Source organism: Leopardus geoffroyi, chromosome A1, assembly GCF_018350155.1.
Source record: "Leopardus geoffroyi isolate Oge1 chromosome A1, O.geoffroyi_Oge1_pat1.0, whole genome shotgun sequence".
In the NCBI taxonomy this organism is placed as follows: domain Eukaryota; kingdom Metazoa; phylum Chordata; class Mammalia; order Carnivora; family Felidae; genus Leopardus; species Leopardus geoffroyi.
In genome coordinates, this window is record NC_059326.1 from 173,124,641 (window position 1) to 173,146,483 (window position 21,843).

General features: G+C 37.8%; 1 protein-coding gene across 12 annotated transcripts in view; it reads right to left on the reverse strand.

Annotated features, from left to right (window-relative positions):
* NSD1 (nuclear receptor binding SET domain protein 1) overlaps window positions 1–21,843 on the reverse strand; it is a 147,579-nt gene that overhangs the window by 61,968 nt on the left and 63,768 nt on the right. For all 12 annotated transcript variants that reach the window (XM_045447200.1, XM_045447278.1, XM_045447255.1 and 9 more), the window contains 3 exons: window positions 21,124–21,259; window positions 12,187–12,359; window positions 7,292–9,863 (listed from right to left, as the gene is read on the reverse strand). In XM_045447200.1, coding sequence (XP_045303156.1) covers window positions 7,292–9,863; window positions 12,187–12,359; window positions 21,124–21,259 — 2,881 coding nt within the window. The remainder of the gene's footprint in view (window positions 1–7,291; window positions 9,864–12,186; window positions 12,360–21,123; window positions 21,260–21,843) is intronic.

The following is a 21,843-nucleotide window of genomic DNA, read 5'->3' on the forward strand; positions in this document are numbered from 1 at the left end:
AGATTCCACCAAAAAATAAAAAAAATTACCGGTTAAGAATAAACAATTGCATAAAGGTGCAGTATACAAAAATCAACTTTTAAAATCAGTTGCATTTCTAAACACTAATAATGAACAATTCAAAAAGCAAATTAAGAAATCAATCCCATTTACAATAGCATGAAATAGAATAAAAACTTTATGAATAAATTTAACCAAGGACATGAAAAACGTATGCACAGATGATTACAAACACTGCTGAAATTAAAGACAAATGGAAAGATTCCCACATTCATGAACTGGGAGATTTAATATTGTCAAAATGTTCATACTACCCAAGAGTGATCTTCAGACTAACTGCAATTGCTACCAAAACCCCAAAGGAATTTTTTGCAAAAATAGAAAATAAAATCCGAAAATGCACATGGAATCTTAAAGGACCCCATAATAGCCAATAATTTTGGAAAAGAACAAACACATCCTGTTTTCTAAATATATTACAAAGCTACATTACAATATGATATTCCCATAAAGACAGACATATAGATGACTGGAACAGAAAGGAGAGCACAGAAATAAACCCTTAGGTGTAAGGTCAAATTCTTTTTGGCCAGTATATTAAGACTACACAACGAGGAAAGGATAGTCTCATCAATAAACGGTGCTGGGAGGGGTGCCTGGGTGGCTCAGTCGGTGAAGCGTCTGACTGCGGCTCAGGTCATGATCTCACAGTTCGTGAGTTCGAGCCCCGCGTCGGGCTCTGTGCTGACAGCTCAGAGCCTGGAACCTGTTTCAGATTCTGTGTCTCCCTCTCTCTCTCTGACCTCCCCCATTCATGCTCTGTCTCTCTCTGTCTCAAAAGTACATAACGTTAAAAAAAAATTTTTTTTTAAATGAATACATAAATAAATGGTGCTGGGAAAAGTGGGTATTCACATGCAAAAAAGAAAGATAGATCTTTATCATGCACTACATACAAAAATTAACTCAAAATTATATCAAAAACCTAAATCTAAGATCTGAAACTATGAAACTCCAGAAGAAAAGGAAATAGATTCAATTCATAAATGAAATGAGCAATTTTTTCTTTGATAGGACATCAAAAGCACAGACAACAAAACCAAAAACAGACAAATTTGACTACATGAAACTTTTTTCTACAATTTTCTGCACAGCAAAGGAAACAACTAACACAATGGAAATACAACCTACAAAATGAAAGAAAATATTTGCAAACCATATATCAAATAAGGGGTGATCACCCAGATTAAACAAATCAGTTAACAAAAGAACAACCCAACTCAAAAATGGGCAATGGACTTGGAGAGACATTTCTTCAAAGATATACAAATAGCCAATAAGCATATGAAAAGATGCTCAGTATCACTAATCATCAAGGAGATGCAAATCAAAACTAGGAGACATCAACTTACCCCTGTTAGGATGGCCACCATTAAAAAATAAGTAACAAGTACTGAGGATGTGAGGAAATTGGGACACTAGTGCACTGTGCACTGTTGGTAGGATTATAATATGGTACAGCCACTATGGAAAACAGTATAGTTTCCTCAAAATATTAAAAATAGAATTCTATGATCTGTTCCAATTCTGGCATGTATTTAAAAGAATTGAAAATGTGATCTCAAAGAGATATGTATTTGCACATCCATGTTCAATGCAGCCTTATTCATGACAGTCAAGTTATGGAAGAACTTAAATGTCCAATCTCAAATGTCCACTGATAGGTGAATAGATTAAAAAAATACATGTTATGTACATACAATGAACTATTATTCAGCCTCAATAAAGATGGGAATCACGTCATGTGCTAGATTATGAATGAATCTTGAAGACATTATGCTAAGTGAAATAATCCAATCTCAAAAAGACAAATACTACATGATTCCATTTATAGGAGGTATCTAAAGTAATCCAACTCCTAAAAACAGAAAGAGAATAGTGGTTGCCAGGGGATGGGGGAAAAAGGGAAAAAACGGGGAGTTGCTGTTCAAGGAGTATAGCTTCAGACATGAAAGATGAAAAAGTTCTAGAGATCTGTTGTACAACAATGTGCATACACTTAATACTGTAATGTATATATGGCACTTGTTCAAAAGTTAAATCTATGTATTTTTTACAATAATAACCCATTACTACATTCTAACCAAAAGAACCAAACACCAAAGTACCACATATTGTATGATTCTATTGACATGAAATGCACAGAAGAAACAATGGCCTTGAATGATAACTGGATCAGATGAACTTGACAGATATATTCAGAACTTTTCATCCAAAAACAGCAGAATATACATTCTTCTCAAGTGCACATGGAACATTCTCCAAGACACAGGTATAAATGTCTATGCACAAAATTCAGGAACACCCAAATATATAAAACAATCACAAACATAAACAATTTTATTGGTAATAATGTGGTACTTACAGGGGACTTTAATACTCCACTTACAACAATGGACAGATCATCTAGACAGAAAATCAGTAAAGAAACAATGGCCCTAAATGATACACTGGGCCAGATGGACTTGACAGATATATTTAGTATTTTCTTCCTAAAGCATCAGAATACACATTCTTCTCCAGTGCACATGGAACATTCTCCAAGATACACCACATACTGGGTCACAAAGCAGCCCTCAATAAATATAAAAGAATTAAGATCATACCATGCATATTTTCAGATCACAATGCCATGAAACTTGAAATCAAGCACAAGAAAAAATTTGGAAAGCCTCCAAATGCATGGAGGTTAAAGAACATCCTACTAAAGAATGAAGGGTCAAACAGGCAATTAAAGAAGAAATTTAAAAATATATGGAAGCAAATGAAAATGAAAACACAACAGTCCAAACACTTTGGGATGCAGCAAAGGCAGTCCTAAGGGGAAAATACATTGCAATCCAGGACTATCTCAAGAAACAAGAAAAATCCCAAATACAAAACCTAATCGCACACCTAAAGGAAATAGAAGTAGAACAGCAAAGAAACCCCAAAGCCAGCAGGAGAGAAATAATAAAGATTACAGCAGAAATAAACAATACAGAATCAAAAAACAAAACAACCACACACACACACAAAAAAACAAATAGAACAGATCAATGAATCTAAGAGCTGGTTTTTTGAAAAAAATAAACAAAACTGATAAACTCCTAGTCAGACTACTCAAAAAGACGACCCAAATAAATAAAATCACAAATAAAAGAGGAGAGATCACAACCAACACCACACACATACAATCATTAGAAAATACTATGAAAACTTATATGCCAACAAACTGGACAACGTGGAAGAAATGGACAACTTCCTAGATACCCACATACTACCAAAACTCAAACAGGAAGAAACAGAAACTCTGAACAGACCAGTAAACAGTGAAGAAATTGAATCAGTTATCAAGAATCTCCCAACAAATAAGAGTCCTGGGCCAGATGCCTTCCCAGGGGAATTCTACCAGACATTTATTTTTTTTTTAATTTTTTAACGTTTAGTTATTTTTGAGACAGAGAGAGACAGAGCATGAATGCGGGAGGGTCAGAGAGAGAGGGAGACACAGAATCTGAAACAGGCTCCAAGCTCTCAGCAGCACAGAGCCCAACGTGGGGCTCGAACTCATGGACTGCGAGACCATGACCTGAGCCAAAGTCAGACGCTTAACTGACTAAGCCACCCAGGCACCTCTCTACCAGACATTTAAAGCAGAGTTAATACCTATCCTTCTCAAGCTGTTCCAAAAAACAGAACTGGAAGGAACACCTCCGGAGTCATTCTATGGAGCTAGCATTACCTTGATTCCCAAAGCAGAGACCCCACTAAAAAGGATAATTGCAGGCCAATATCCCTGACAAACATGGATGCAAAAATTCTCAACAAGATATTAGCAGACCAAATTCAACAGTATATTAAAAGAATTATTCACCATGATTAAGTGGGATTCATTCCTGGGCTGCAGAGCTGTTTCAATATTTGCAAGTCAATCAATGTGATACATCACATTAATAGAAGAAACGGTAAGAACCATATGATCCTGTCAATATATACAGAAAAAGCCATTTGACAAAATACAGCATCCTTTCTTAATAAAAACCTTCAAGAAGTCAGGATAGAAGGAACATACCTTAACATCATAAAAGCCACATATGAAAAGCCCACAGTTAATCTCATCCTCAACGGGGAGAAACTGAGAGCTTTGCCCCTGAGGTCAGGAACACGACAGGATGTCCACTCTCACCACTGTTGTTTAACATAGTGTTGGAAGTCCTAGACTTAGCAATCAGACAACAAAATGAAATAGGGCATCCAAATTGGCAAAGAAGAAGTCTAATTTCACTTTTTGCAGGTGACAGGATACTCTACATGGAAAACCCGAAAGACTCCACCAAAAAGCTGCTAGAACTGACACACGAATTCAGCAAAGTCACAGGATACAAAAATCACTGTACAGAAATTGGTTGCATTTCTATACACCAACAATCAAGCAAAAGAAAGAGAAATCAAGAAACCGATCCCATTTACAATTGCACCAAAACCATAAAATACCTAGGAATAAACCTAACCAAAGATAAAAAATCTGTATGCTGAAAACTATAGAAAACTTATGAAAGAAATTGAAAAAGACACAAAGAAGTAGAAAAACATTCCATGGTTCATGGATTGGAAGAACAAATATTGTTAAAATCTCAATACTACCCAACGCAATCTACACATTCAATGCAATCCCAAACAAAATTGCACCGGCATTCTTCTCAAAGCTAGAACAAACAATCCTAAAATTTATATGGAACCACAAAAGACCCTGAGAAGACAAAGTAATGTTGAAAAAGAAAATCAAAGCAGGAGGCATCACAATCCTGGACTTTAGCCTCTACTACAAAGCTGTAATCATCAAGAAAGTATGGTATTGGCACAAAACCAAACACATATACCAATGGAATAGAATAGAGAACCCAGAATTGGACCCACAAATGTATGGCCAACTAATGACAAAGCAAGAAAGAGTATCCAGTGGAAAAAAGACAGTCTCTTTAGCAAATGGTGCTGGGAGAACTGGACAGCAACATGCAGAAGAATGAAATTGAACCACTTTCTTAAAGCATACACAAAAATAAACTTAAAATGGATGAAAGACCTAAATGTGAGACAGGAAACCATCAAAACCCTAGAGGAGAAAACAGGCAACAACCTCTTTGACCTCAGTCACAGGAACTTCCTACTCAACACGTCTCTGATGGCAAGGGAAATAAAAGCAAAAAAGAATTACTGGGACCTCATCAAGATAAAAAGCTTCTGCAAAGGAAACAATCAAGAAAACTAAAAGGCAACTGACGGAATGGGAGAAGATATTTGCAAATGACATATCAGATAAAGGGTTAGCATCCAAAATCTATAAAGAATTTATCAAACTCAGCACCTGAAAAACAAATAATTCAGTGAAGAAATGGGCTGAAGACATGAACACTTTTCCAAAGAAGACATCCAGATGGCTAACAGACACATGAAAAGAAGTTCAACATCACTCACCATCAGAGAAATACAAATCAAAACCACACTGAGATACCACCTCACACTGGTAGAGTGGCTAAAATGAACAACTCAGGAAACAACAGATGTTAGCGAGGATGTAGAGAAAGGGGAACCCTCTTGCACTGTTGGTGGGAATGCAAACTGGTGCAGCTGCTCTGGAAAACAGTGTGGAGTTTCCTCAAAAATTAAAAATAGAACTACCCTACGACCCAGCAATAGCACTACTAGGAATTTATCCAAAGGACACAGGAGTGCTGATTCATAGGGATACTTGTACCCCAATTTTATACCAGCACTTTCAACAATAGCCAAATCATGGAAAGAGCCCAAACGTCCATCAACTGATGAATGGATAAAGAAGATGTGGTTTATACATACAATGGAATACTATTTGACAATGAGAAAGAATGAAATCCTGCCATTTGCAACAACATGGATGGAACTGGAGAGTATTACGTAAAATGAAATCAGTCAGAGAAAGACAGGTATCATATGTTTTCACTCATATGTGGAACTTAAGAAACTTAACAGAAGACCGAAGGGAAGGGGGAAAAACAGTTTCAAACAGAGAGGGAGGCAAACCCATGAGACTCTTAAATACAGAGAACAAATTGAGGGTTGATGAGGGGACAGAGGAGAGGGGAAAATGGGTGATGGGCACTGAAGAGGGCACTTGCTGAGATGAGAACTGGGTGTTGTACGTAAACGATGAATCACAGGAAGGTACTCCCAAAACCAAGAGCACAGTTTATACACTGTGTATTAGCTAACTTGACAATAAATTATATTACAAAAATAAAAATAAAAAAATAACAGTCAGCATCAAAGTTAAAAAAAAAAAAAAAAAAAGAAATGTACAGAACAGGCAAATCTACAGATTGGGGAGAAATGAAAGGAAATTAATAAAGGGTATAGTATTTATTTCTGGGTGATACAAATATTCCAAAACTGATTGTACTGACAACTGCACAAGTCTGTGAATATACTAAAAACCCCTGAAGTAAACTTTAAAATGATGGGATATCTCAAGGTATGTGAATTATATCTCAATAAAACTGTCAGAAAACAGAATCTACTGTGATAAAACAACTTTGAGAATTGTATGTTTAAGGATAGTCAGTGTTATCTTCAATAACTATAGTGTATAATATTGCATATTAATATTTTAAAAGACCATTTTTCTTCTGCTAAGGTTAAGATACCCTAGTACTTCAGTTTTCTTGTTGTTCTCAAATCTCATTACAGAACGGAAGTTAAGACATCTTAAGGCCTTCGAGTAAGTACTACAGAATACTTTCTTTTTCCTAAAAGCACATGTCCCCTTCTGTCTACATAATATGTAGTAGACCTTCCTTAAATTGTAGTAAAGAAAGCCTATCATTCAATAAAATGTATTCACTTTCTCTAAACTAACAACTATGTTTAAATTTTAGGCTCAGAGCCTCTCAATTACCTAAAATGCCAGACTGAGTCTCCAAAAGTTCATAGATTTAAAAAAACAGGAAATGTCTTTTTAAAGACATTTCTTTAGTCTAAAAGCAAAAGTAAAAAAAGAAAAAAAAAGAGCTCTGGTTAATACATAATTTCTGAAAGTATATGGAAACCTGGTCGTAAAAATTCAGGACCTTCTACAAAAAGCCCTCCCTTCACTTCACATGATAAGTCTTTCTTCCCAATCTACCCTTCCTCCTTTCATCAAAACAAATCACCTTCAGGAGGGTAACATTACCACCACTTCCTCTAGCCCTTTATCATACTCATGAATCCTTACCTGGTTCAGGGAGCTCAGGCTGGGGAGTCAAACTGGGAATTCCTGGCTCTTTTTCCATTTCCTCAATGCTGGCACTGGATTTATCACAAACATTCAACCGTGGCCCAACTGAATCTAAGCAGCTAGCATGATTTGGATCTGCCAGGGCATCTTCTAGTACGTTTGTCGAAGTAGGGGGTCTATGCTCTGGGAACTCATCCCCCTTCTTTACAGGGTCAGCTGGAAGCAAAACCCCAAAGGCACCCTCAGAGTTTTCTTTCTCCCTAAATCTGTTAGTGCGCTTACGAGGTTTAGTGCGCCTTTGGTTTAAACGCTGCCACCGCTTTTTAGGCACCGCTTGATTTACACCATTGGGTTCATCATTCTCACTGTTCACTTCAGTATCCAACTCTGGGCCTTTTCTGTTTTCAAAAGAGGGGCCTTTTTCAGGAATTTTATCAGGGTTAGACTGGTTGACTTTGTCATCAAAATTAACACTGGAAAAATGGGCACTGTCTTCATTTGTTAAATGACCCATTAACTGAAGGGGTTCTTCTTTACCAGGGTCTTCTAGTCCACCTCTTGAGCAGCCATTCTCTGAACCCCCACTTGGTCTGTCTCCCTGCAGTGCAGTCTCAAGAGTCACAGCTGGAAGTCGGTTCAGTTTTCTTTTGCGCTCTGTCTTTAAGGCTTTACGGTTTAATGTGTTCTTTCCCATCTGGGATGAAAAACTATCTCGCAATTTAGATGAAGGTTTTGATCGCCCACAGTTGCGCCTAGTAACACAGTTTGAACGACTTTTACCAGAAGCAGGGAGGTCTCTTCTGTCAGACACTAAGCTGGGGACAGATACAGACAACTCCCCAGACAGTGCAGAGTCACCCCCACTAGGGCTAGGACGGACTGGGTTCTGAGTGCCATCTCCATTTTTTTCTGAATTGTGAGTGGAGCTTCCTGAAACCAAGGCCTTAGAAGCAGCTACAGGACTACTGGTAGAACAGTCCCCAAGACCAGGACTCCGATAGGAAACCAAGTTTTGAGCAGTCATTAAGCGTTGCTCCTTGGTCTTACTATCATGCATATCTTTCAACATCATTAATAATGTACTGAATTTGTAGTCTGGTTCAATAGGTATATGATTCTGACCAGAGGCAGGAGAAAAGAGTAATGGTTTTGATGGCTTTGATGTTCCAGAGTCACTGACATCTTCACTTAAGGATCTATAAGAGAGTTCCTTCAACTCTGACAGAACGTGTTTCACCACTGCTGTTTCTATGTCATTTGAATCCCTGGTTTTCTCATGCATGTTGCTCAGTAGTTTTAGCCCATCCACTTTCCCACTTTTGGAAATGCTGGCCAAAGGAGAGCCTTTAGTATCAGAAGAGCAGCATTTCAAACTGCAGTCCTCATTTGTAACTGGAGATTCCACTACAACTGGATTTTCTTTATGTTTGCACTTTATACTTCGGATCTTGGGCTGTTTGCTTTTTGAATGTAACAGAGCTTGACTTGTAGCCCCACCTTTTATTAGGGAATTCTCACTGGAAATGCTTGATGGTGTGTTGAATTTTGGAGAGAAACCATCATTTCTAAACTCTGATTGGGGTTTGCGGATAAGAGTAGACACTTTAAGATCAGAGAGATTAACCTGAGATGTCTCAGTTCCAGGCTCTCCTGTCTTAGTACAATCCATTAAGTGGTCTGTATGTGAATTAGTAATGAGGGACTTCTGCTTTGCTTTTACCTTAGTGTTTGTGGCAGGATACCTAGTATACTTTACCTTTTCATTTTTCTGCACAGATAAAATGTTCTCTGTTCTATCAAAAGCATCTGTAATTTCAAGGACACTGTTATCAGATTCTGAACTATGATCTATGGGATCCAGATCACTGCTTCCATCATCAGAAGTGGTACAGATACTAATGGAATCACTGCGCTTTTCTTCATCACCTGCTCCAATATAACAGAGCTGTACTTTCGAACTACATACCAAACCTCTTTGGAGTTTTTTCTTTTCCCCAGAATGTTTAGAGATCAAGGCACCCTCAGACAAGCCCAGTAAAGAGTCACAATTTGAAGTCTCAAATTCTTTCTTTGCAGTGTTTTTTGCACAAGAAGAAAACAGGAAATTTCCTGGGGCAGTGCTGGACCCTGTGAGGCTGTTTGCTATCCTGGAAAGTTCATTAGAGGCCTGCTTATCAGATACATCCCCAGAAATAAAGTTTAGGCCAAGGTTCTCTGGAATCTTTCCCCTTCGTTCTTCCTTATGTGCTTCAAATTGTATGTGGCCCTTTTTCATACTAGTCCTTTTTGGATTATCAGAACTCTTTCTGGCTCGAGACTTAGCACAAGGCTTTTCCTTCTCATCTGCAGAATGTTCTGAGTCAAAAGCCAGAGATTTCAAGCAGCCATTAAGTAACAGGTCATGTTCTGATTCAGGATCATTTGTACAGTCCTCAAATGGCATGTCCTCCTCACTGTCCAACTTGATTGAACTGGTGACACATCTTCGGTTCTTCGACCCTTTGGGAACATCATACTGTTCAGCAAGACCAACACTGGCTTCCCATTTACTCAAAATTTTCTGAGGAACCTTAAATTTAAAGGAGAAAAAGATTGTAACTTATCAAAAAAAATGTGAAAGGGAACAGGGAGATTATCAGTGAAGACCTCTCAAATAAGCTTTTTCAAGCCTTATAATTTCTTCAAGGCACTTTTTGAAAAAAAATTTTTTAATATTCATTTATGTATTTCGAGAGAGAAAGCAAGCAGGGGAAGGGCAAAGAGGGAGAGAGAGAGAATCACAAGCAGGGTCTGCGCTGCCAGTGCAGAGCCCAATGCAGGGCTCAAACCCACAAACAGTGGGATCATATCTGACCCCAAATCAAGAGTCGGATGCTTAACCGACTGAGCCACCCAGGTGAATCAAGACACTTTTATGGTACTAGCCAGGTGGTTAGCACCCATTGCTCACCCAAAGCCTAACAAATGGGGGGACTCCTCAAAACTATTTCTACCATTAAGATCTATCGTTAGAGGAAAGATTAATCCTATACACCCTCCACTCTCCCATAAAATAAAGAATAAAAGAGTGGATCATTAACCAGGATTGCATTACTCATGCACATGACATTACTAAATCAAGGAATAATCAGACTCTTCCTACCTACGCCTCCACACTTTAAAATAAGGACTTATTTTCTTCCTGACTTATAAAGGTCAAGCACTTGCTCAGTTGTATAAAAGAAAAAGCAAAAGGCTAAAGAAGATGAACATGGAAAAACAAAGAAAGGTGAAATGAGGTCAGATCCACCCTAGGAACCCTAAATTTGAACTTCTGGTTATCACTAAGCCCTTTTATTTCTGGTGATGTATCTGATTGTTCTACACATGTTACATAAAATCTGAATTATAACCAAGCAGTCTCCTAGGCTTAATCATGTAGCCCAGAGACAACAAAAAACCTTGGGTATTACAGATGTTCCTTTCTTGATTCCTCACAACATGGAGACACTGATGCTCCATGCAATACACCTATTTTTTCAAACATTTACTTACCTCCTTGGCTTTATACAAGAGATATTAGGCAAGGTTCCAGTTATCAGCTAACTATACTTTAATACTTGTAAAAGGGGTGTTTCACTGAGCATGTAAAAATTCAAGTCACTGGATAGGTAGCCTCCTCTTATAAAGCAATGAGCTGACCATCTAGTTTATTTTACACTCAAGTACACATTCATTAATTCTCATGACTGTGATAAGAATTAATCAACTTTCCAAAACCTGAAAGCCCTAGTGAACTATTTCACCTTCTAGGACTGACAATAAAGGAATAGTAAAAGAAATAAACCAAATTTTATTCAGCCAACGTTAACACAAATCATCAAGCAAATGGAAAAAAACAATGCTCTTTATTAAAATATTACTGGGGAGTGGAGGAGGGGGGGTGAGGGGGGACCCTGGGTAGCTCAAGTCGGTTAAGCATCGGACTTTGGCTCAGGTCATGATCTTATGGCTTGTGGGTTCGAGCCCCACAGTGGGCTCTCTACTGTCAGCACAGTGCCCGCTTCAGTTCCTCTGTCTCCCTCTCTCTATGCTCCTCCCCTGCTTGCACTCTCCCTCTCTCGAAAATAAACAAACATTAAAAAATTTAAAAAATAAAAAAAAAACTGATTATGAAAATGCAACCTTAAGTGTCAACAAACACATACAAAAAACAAAAAACAGCATATGCAACACCATGGATGGAGCTAGAGTGTAACGCTAAGTGAAATAAGTCAGTCAGAGAGACAAATCCCCTAAGATTTCACTCATGTGGAATTTAAGAAACAAAAGAGCAATGGGGTAAAAAGAGAAAGAGAGACAAAAAGAAACAGACTCTTTAAACTATAGAGAACAAACTGATGGTTACCAAAAGGGAGGTGAGCTGGGGGATGGATGAAATAGGTGATAGGGATTGAGGAGCACCAGGTGACTAAACAAAAACAAATAAACCCAAGACAACAAAGAAAAATGTTTGCAGCTTTACATTTCTCATTTTAAAGAGAAATAATTAATCCAGAGAGTGAGAAGTAGAGTATTTCATCTCAATGACCATGTTCTTCTTACAAAAGATATGACCAAAGAAGACTGGTCATGTTATTTTATACTGTCACATCTAAGTGACATGGTAACAGTTATCTGAAATCCTTTCTCAAAAAAATCAAGTATAAATATTTGGAAGGCTAGCCCTATTTCATGCCTGCAAAAATTATTGCTTTCAGCTATTTTCTCACAAATATCCGATAACCAAAGGAAAGAACTTGTATTTCAAAATATAATACTTCTTCCTTGCCTTCTCCCTGCCCACCACAAAAAAGACAGTTTGAGAGGCTTTTTTTTTTTTTTTTTTTTTTTTTTTTTTTTTTTTTTTTTACCTTATGCCTATATCCTTTTTCTTTCTGCTTTCCTCTTCTCCTAAGAACAGGTAGCTCTTCAAATTGATGTCTGCCTTCAAACATGACGATTGCTTTTCCAGCCACCCAGGCTCTCTCTGAAGGGTCCCCAAAAGCCTCCACGTAGTACTGTCGATAGGGCCTCCGGTTTGAAACTAGATAAAGATAAGAACCAGTGTCATTACTTTAAAAAGATGACTGTTCATCATCAAGAGAAGCGCCATGCAATTATTGCCAAAGAAATCTCTATTTGAAAAAAAGAAGAAGAAAAAGTGTTAGAAAACCTATAGAACAATCAACTCTAAGACAGGTCAGAAAGAAGGAAAATTTTAAATATTTCAATTCATGTGGCAAGAAAATGCCCAAGAGTTTCTGAAAGAACTTCAATAGTTTGGTCACTTGATATACTATATATTCCAAACCTGTGAGAGATCGATTAGTTGTTAATCATAGAACAAATTAATATAGGAATCAAGTTCCCACTACCAACAATCTATAAAAGTCTTATACCCTTCTTACCAGAAAATACAAAGGGCATTTAATAAGACTCAGCACCAGAAATAAAATAATTAGTAAGAACTAACCACCAAACAAACTTTAAAACACTTTGCTAAAATATAATGGAGGGGAAAAAAAAAATTCTTCAACACTATGCCACATATGATATGCTAACATTTATGGAATGGGTACTCTTGACCAGGCACTCATTTACACTAGGTACTTTGCAAAGAGTCTTAGTCCTCACAACAACCAACTCTAAGAAATAAGTAGTACAATCCCCATTTTATAGACACAGTAAGTAAATAACTTCAGAGAAGGCAAATTCAGAGTGAAACACTGGCTTTACAGAGAAAGCAGAACTTGATACTTCAAAATACTGAAATTAAAAAAAAAAAAAAAGCCCAAGAGCAATAAAAATAAAAATATATCCAGTTATTCTAGTTTCTAGTTTATTCTAGTTTCTTAGTTGTCCAGAATTCTAAGCATACAATTAACAACAACAACAAAAATACAGATCTTGTTCAGAAAAGATTATAAGCAAATTTACCTAGTATATGTATCTTCCATCCATACTTAGCATTTTGGCATTTTTCATAGCAGTAAAAAATCTCACAAAAGAAATATACCAGGACTATACAAGGTGTAATGATTTGTCTCTTTTTAGAAAAGGAAATCATCTAATATACAAATTCATTTATACAGGAACTCACAACTAATTCCCTTAACCATTTTTTAAAACACAAAAAATACAAACATCTCTTTCAATAAAAAATAAGGAAAAGCCTACTTCCTTCAGAATAGAGAAGGAAGGAAGGAAGGAAGGAAAAAGAAAGAACAGAGGGAGAAGGAGTGAGAAGAGAAGAAAGGAAAAACAAAAAGAGAATAAAAGGAAAAAGGAAAGAAGAAAGAAAGGGAGAGGAAATTTATAAACTGAACTTTAGAACAAAACTAAGGTCTCCATAGTAACTGGAAGAGCCAAAATATCAAGTAAATTTCAATGGCAACTTTTTTATACATGCTAATTTCAAAGCTACATAACCAAAGAATGAAGAGTACCTATGAGCTCTCATAAACTTTAGTTGCAATGCCTGCGTTTCTATAAAAATATAGCTTAATAAAAAAATTACATGGTCAAATTTTGTTTTTTAGTCCATTTCAAAAACAATTCTATGAAAAAGGTTAAACTCCTTATAGTCTCTACCTACTTAAATTAAATCCTTTGAATAGATTAAATCCTTTGAATAGAAACCACCTATAAAGGGGGATTAAAATTGGTAAGATATAGGGGTGCCTGGGTGGCTCAGCTGGTTAAGCTCAGCCCCACATTCATGAGTTCATGGGTTCGAGCCCCACATCGGGCTCTGTGCTGACAGCTCAGAGCCTGGGGCCTGCTTCAGATTGTTTCCCCCTCTCTGCCCCTCCCCCACTTGTGCGCTCTCTCTCTCTCTCTCTCTCTCTCCCCCTCTCTAAAACAACATTTTTAAAAACCTGGTAAGAGGGGCACCTGGGTGGCTTAGTCGGTTGAACGTCAGACTTTGGCTCAGGTTAAGATCTCGTTGTCTGTGAGTTCAAGCCCTGCTTGGGGCTCTGCTGGCAGCTCAGAGCCTAGAGCCTGGAGCCTGCTTTGGATTCTGTCTCTCTCTCTCTCTGCCCTTTCCCCACTCGTGCTCACTCGTGCGCTCTCTCTCAAAAATAAACAAACAATTTTAAAAATAACATAAAATAACATAAAATAAAAAAATAAAATAAAAAACTGGTAAGATACTGGGTGCCTGGGTGGCTCAGTCAGTTAAGCATCTGACTTTGGTTCAGGTCACAACCTCGCAGTTAATGAGTTGGAGACCTGCAATGGGCTCTGTGCTGACAGCTCAGAGCCTGGAGCCTGCTTCGGATTCTGTGTATCCCTCTCTCTCTGCCCCTCCCCTGCTCATGCTCTGTGTGTGTCTCTCTCTCTCTCTTTCAAAAATAAATAAACATTAAAAAATATTTTTAAAAATTGGTAAGACATATATGTACCTATATATAAGTTCAGAAAGTCAATTGAGAAGTAAATAATTCTCCCATATAAACAAGTAAATTCAAACAACACATTATAATGTGCCAGAACTGTAAAGAGGACAAAAAAAGAAAACTCAGAGCCTGGTGGGTTAAGAGAATACAAACAGATTATGGTAAAAGAACATGAGAATTGCAATACCATAAACATTCACTTTTTAAAAAAGCAGAGATCAGGGGCCCCTGAGTGGCTCAGTTGACCATCTGACTTCGGCTCAGATCATGATCTCGTGGTCTGTGAGTTCAAGCCCCGTGTCGGGCTCTGTGATGACAGCTGGGATTCTGTCTATCTGTCTCTCTCTCTCTCTCTGCTCCTCCCCCACTCACGCTCTCTCTCTCTCAAAAATGAATAAACATTTTAAAAAAAGAAAAAGTAGAGATCATTAGGCACCTGAGTGGCTCAGTCAGTTAAGCATCGACTCTTGGTTTTGGCTCAGGTCATGATCTCATAGTTCATGGGATGGAGCCCCACATTAAACTCTGTGCTGACAGTGCTTAGCCTGCTTAGGATTCTCTCTCTCCCCCTCTGTCTCTGCCCCTCCCCCACTCTCTCCTTCAAAATAAATAAACATTAAAAGAGAGAGAAAATCCATAAGGAAGACAAAATAAATTTACAGTACTATAGTATATTTACTGAAAAACATCTGTGTGTAAAAGATTACATAAGGACCCAAACATTTCAAATCTCTGTTGTTCAAGGGTCAACAGCCTAAGGCTCTAGGTGAGGTTTCCAAAAGATGATGAAAATGACAACCAATGTATCAGATCACGTGGAAAAAATTAAAACTAGGAGAGTTTTACTATGAATTCATAATAAATTAAGAACCCTCTCCGTCACCAACACACACACACACACACACACACACACACATATAACTGCAGAAAAATCAAAAGGTTGTGAGGGCAAAGTAAGCACAGGACATTACATGGCTAAGCTGTGTATACTGTTAACATGATAACACTAAATTCCTAACCAAAATTATAACAGGTAAGATAGCAGGATGCTGGAGGTTGGTGAGAGGTTAAGGCCCAAAGCAAGGATTAAAATGATTAATCCACAACTTCTATAGTGAGAAGTAAAAAGTAATCCAGAAGGAACTTTGAGATACAGAAATTAACTTTCAAAAGATCCAGCTGACAGTTAAAGCTTAAAGAGAGGGTATAGAAAGAGCAGACTGTTTTCTAAACAAGGCTTACAAAATTAACCACTTGACTTTTTTAATCATATGCACTGTATATAACATAAGTAAACAATGACTTCTAAAAGTGATTTTATAAAAATTTGGGTTTTCTGGGGCACCTGGGTGACTTAGTCGGTTAAACGACCAACTCCAGATTTCAGCTCACGTCATGATCTCATGGGTTCATGAGTTGAGCCCTGTGTCAGGCTCTAAGCTGACAGTGCTGAGCCTGCATAGGATTTTGTTTCTCCATCTCTCTGCCCCTCTCCTGCTCATTCTCTCTCTCGCTCGCTCTCTCCCTCAAAATAAATAAAAAAGCTTTAAAAAAAAATGTGGGTTTTTCTTTTTTTTTTTTTTTTTAATTTTTTTTTTTCAACGTTTATTTATTTTTGGGACAGAGAGAGACAGAGCATGAATGGGGGAGGGGCAGAGAGAGAGGGAGACACAGAATCGGAAACAGGCTCCAGGCTCTGAGCCATCAGCCCAGAGCCCGACGCGGGGCTCGAACTCACGGACCGCGAGATCGTGACCTGGCTGAAGTCGGACGCTTAACCGACTGCGCCACCCAGGCGCCCCAAATGTGGGTTTTTCTAATACCATTTGAAACATTTGGCTTTGCTAAGAAAACAATAAACATGAATGAGCACAATAATATGAACACTGAAGTACAATTTTTAATTTTTCACTGGTATCAACTAAAAAGTGATACAAAGTAGTAACTGTTGAGCCTAAGTAAAGTGTATATGGGTGTTCATTGTGCTATTCTTCAATTTGTCTATAGGTTTGAAATATTCAAAACAAAAGGTAGGAAGGGGAAATTATACCACTACAAAACAGTCAGACATTAATACTGGTCATATTTTCAGTGTGGTGGGAAACAGGTAACTTTGACAGCAGTCTATCCAAAATGTCCTATTACTAGGCAGGGTCAATGGCAAGACAGGTGATTCCACCAGTTGATGTGTTATGAAGGAGACAAGCAAAAAATAAAAAATAAAAAAAAAGAGCATGTTCAAAGAAAAATGGAGCGTTAACTACTAAGAGTAATAATTAGGATTCCAGAACTTGGCTGACTACAGCTGGCCATAAATATAGGGAAATGAAAACAAAAGTAAAAATTACCAAAAAAAAAAAAGGGGGGGGGGAGACATATTATGAGATAACTAGCTGTAAGGTTAAATAGATCCATTTTAACATGTTTTGTCATTTTGTCAATAGGAAGCTGTCTTGAATTTAAGAGTTTTAACCTTTTTATAGTGCAAAAATAAAACATGGTATTTTCCAGTCAGTAATGGCACTTGCTCTCTGGTGTGATCACATTCTTGACTCACAAGAAACAGGCCGGACAGGAATCCTCAAGTATACTACACCAAACCTCCAGTCACTGCACCCTTGCCCTCCCCTAGTGTTAAGGATGCTACCTCTCCTCCCACCGAGGCCAATTTCTCACTGTGATACGACTCCCATCTACCTCTTCCTTTTCCCGAAATCCTGTTATGATCCTGTCTTTGATCCCTTACAACTCCTGTCAATACCCTCTATCTCCAGGACTCTTCTCATCAGCACTACTAACATGATCATCCCCACTTTTAGCAATTCTTCTGGACCCCATATATCTTTCTACCTGTCGCATCTCCACTTCTCTACCTTTGTCTCCATTTCCAGTCTAATCTAACTTCAGCCACAACATAACACCAAAAACATCACTGATCTCCAACCCCCTTACACCTAATGGACATTTTATTTGCTCTCCAGGCAAAGTTCAACCAAATCAATCACATCTTCCTTTGTAAAACATACTAGTCACCAGTACCACATACCAAATAATCCTGGATTTCCGCTTCCATCTCTGCTTTTTCCTCCATCTCTCTTCCAAGCTTAGTAGCTACATACAGGCCTCAAATAATGGCTTCCGCAAAGCCACCCTATTTTTCACTGTACATTTTGTCACAAGCCATCTCATCCATGCCTTGTTCATGGCTTCAGTTAACAACAAGCAGATGTCACCTTATGGATGTTTCAGTGTTCTCACTAAATGGCACCACTACTGATGTACTGGTGAAGATAAAATCTTGGGAGCCATCCAAAGATACAGAAACCTCAACACTTTATTCTCCCTCACTCCTCATTACCCACCCATTACCAAATCATATAGATTTATCTCCTAAGTTGTTCTTTATTCTCTATTCACCATATTCGCCTCACCATAATTACTGCAATGACCCTTTTAGCAATTTGCTCTTACTTATTTATAACCTCTTCCAATCCATTTTCTACACTGCAGTCATAGAAAAGTTTACAAAACACATATCAAATCACATCATCTTCTGCTCATAGCCCTTTAATGGCATCACACTGTTCTAAGAATAAAGTACAGGAATGCGTGAGGGGCTTAGTCGGTTGAGCATCCCACTTCAGCTCGGGTCATGATCTCCCGGTTCGTGAGTTTGAGCCCCGCGTCAGGCTCTGTGCTGACAACTTGGAGCCTGGAGCCTGCTTCAGATTCTGTATCTCCCTCTCTCTGCCCCTTCCCCGATTACACTGTCTCTTTCTCTCTCAAAAATAAATAAACATTAAAAAAAATTAAGAATAAAGTTTAAAATTTTAAGTCTAAAAGATGCTACATGATTTGACTCATATCAACTTTCCCAGCTTCATACTGTGCCACCTTCCATCACTCTATGGGTGGAAGACCACTCAAAGCCAGAGTACACATTATTTTCTGTGCCTGGAACAATCATCTCCTTCTTTTCCTAGTTAATGCCAACTCATCCTCTCAAGTCTCAGATCAAAGATAACTTTACTAACATAACTGCCTCTGAATATCCTGCACCACAAGTCCAAATTAGGTACCCCTGCTATATCACTAATTGTACACCAGTTTGGACACACTTCTCAGTTAAGTAATTATTTGCCTGATTATTTGTTGTTATCTTATCTCTTTAACTGGATTCTAATTATATAAAAGGGCAAGCAGGACTGATGTTTTGCCCATTAATGGATCACAATACCTAGCACACTAACTGTACAATATAGCTAGAAATTGTTGAATAAATGGCATGGACCCAATTAGGGTGCATAGAATAATACAACAAGTAAGAGCAGAGGGGGAGGAATAAAATAATTTTCTACTAGTAGTACTTAAATATCCAAACAAGCCACAAAGAATAAGATATTTAAAAAGCAGTGAGCTGGACTGCCTGGGGGGCTCAACTGGTTAAAGATCCAACTCTTGATTTCAGCTGGGGTCATGATCTCGCAGTTCACGAGTTTGAGCCCATGTCAGGCTGTGCGCTGACAGTGTAGAGCCTGCTTGGGATTCTTTGTTTCTCTCTGCCCCTCTCCTGCTCTCTCTCTCTCAAAATAAATACTTTTAAAAATTCAGATGAATAAAACAAAAAACAGTAGGTCTTTAGGCTTCAGATTTACAGATGAATAAAACAAAAAACCTATAAAGGTCTTTAGGTATACCTCAATATTCAAAATATAAAATCAAATCCTGCAATTAATCCCACTTTTGGTAAATCATCCTACAGACAGACATGCATATGTGGAAGTTATTCTTGACACTGTTGTGTGTGCAGAGACACATTTATGTTATGTACATATTTATGTAAATATGCATGTATAGGCTTTACAACACAAGATCAGAAACAACCTAAACGTCCATCAACAGGAAAATGGTTATATAAAGTACAGCATATTCAAAAAGTGGAAAACTATGCAGCTGTTAAAAAAGAGAGAGAGAGAAACTGGGGCGCCTGGGTGGCTCAGTTAGTTAAGTGTCCAACTTTGGCTCATGTCATGATCTCACAGTTCATGCGATCTCGTGGTTCATGAGTTTGAGCCCTGCATTGAGCTCTGTGCTGACAGCTCAGTGTCTGGAGCTTGCTTTTAGATTCTGTATCTCCCTCTCTCTGCCCCTCCCCAGCTAGCGCTAGCTCTCGCATGCACACTCGTTCGCTCTCTCTCTCAAAAATAAACATTTAAGGGGCGCCTGGGTGGCGCAGTCGGTTAAGCGTCCGACTTCAGCCAGGTCACGATCTCGCGGTCCGTGAGTTCGAGCCCCGCGTCGGGCTCTGGGCTGATGGCTCAGAGCCTGGAGCCTGTTTCCGATTCTGTGTCTCCCTCTCTCTCTGCCCCTCCCCCGTTCATGCTCTGTCTCTCTCTGTCCCAAAAATAAATAAACGTTGAAAAAAAAAATTTAAAAAAATAAAAAAATAAAAAATAAACATTTAAAAAATTAAAAAAGACAGTCTTCAATGCACTAACATGGAAAACCTCTAACAAGCAAAAAAAGTAAGCTGTAGAACATGAACAACAACAACAACAACAAAAAGTGCTACATTTGTGTTAGAATAAAGATGAGAATATATACTTGGATTTATAGAAAGAAATATTAAAAACAACTGGTTACTCTTTTTGAAACAGCAGATCAGAGAAAAGGAGGGAGTTGATTTTTTAGATATTGTGAATATATGACCTATGCAAAAACTAAAATACACATATATTAAAATTAAAATTAAATCACAGAACATCTTAATAGAAAAAAGGCAGCTTAAGATCAAGTTCTGGCCCCCACCTTACATTATTTTAAAGATACTGATATTTATGGGGCGCCTGGGTGGCTCAGTCGGTTAAGGATCTGACTTCATCTCACGGCTCATGATTTTGAGGTGCCACACTGGGCTCTGTGCTGAAAGCTCAGAGCCTGGAGCCTGCTTCAGATTCTCTGTCCCCTCTCTCTCAAGAATAAACATTAAAAAAAAAAAAAAGATATCTGATATTCAAACAAGGCGAATAAGAAACAAAGTACAGTAATTAAAGGGAATACTCTAAATCAAGATTTTAAAATTCAAAGTAATTCATAAGCCTTCATTATAATTGTTTCAGCTTGAAAACTTAACAGCAAAGATACAAACCTAAAGACTGAGGTAGATTCTCAAAGTGACAATGTGGAACTTTAGGTAATAAACCTAACATTTTCCTGGCATCTATAAATGGAATAACTGAATTTTTAAATCATAAACTAAAACTTTAAAAAAATTCAAAAAGGTAAAATATATTAACAACAATTCATCCACAAAATACTCAAAGGTAAAAATGGAGTATTACTAAAGATAGCTACAAATTTTTTATTCCATACTGTATTTTATAACATATAATCAACTACTAGTATTACCTTTCATTTTTGAATGTGTGTTAATCAATGGATCAGAACAAATCCTGCAGGGCCACCATGGGCGTCTCTTGAATTTTGCCCAGATGAGATCTCCAACTTCATACTTCAATGGCGTAGACTTTTTCTTGGGTTGACACTTTAGACAGACAAAACATGGGTCATCAGTAAGAATCAAAACCTTTGAAATGGTGTACTATTTTACTATTAGCCTTCTGAGAAAGCAATGCACAGAATTCTAGATGAATACGACCAGCTTAACAGCAATTACAAAGAACTAAATTGTCTTAATTGTTCATAACACAGCCCTTTATACAGTAGCAGCTCTTAACTTATATTTATTTTATGTAAGTAATCTACCTACATTCATAAAGAAAAAAAGTAATTATTTTGAACTATAAAAACCTAAAAACTGAAAAAAGACACAGAATCATTCCTAGAAGATGTTTTTGCCCTAGTCTTTGCATCACAACATGGCTAGGTGAGAGCGGGAAGATTATAAAAAGAATTTAGAAATAATGTCAAGGGACTATGTTGTCCCAAATACATGTCAATTATATCTCAATAAAATGGGGGGGGGGGGAGGCAGGTAGACTATGATCCCTTCTGCAGGTTATATTTGACATCCTTCTCAAACATACACATTCCTATTAATTACATAACAATAATGGCTCTAATGAAATAATCCTGAATGCTACAGGCTAAGCTCTAGCAGTGTCAATG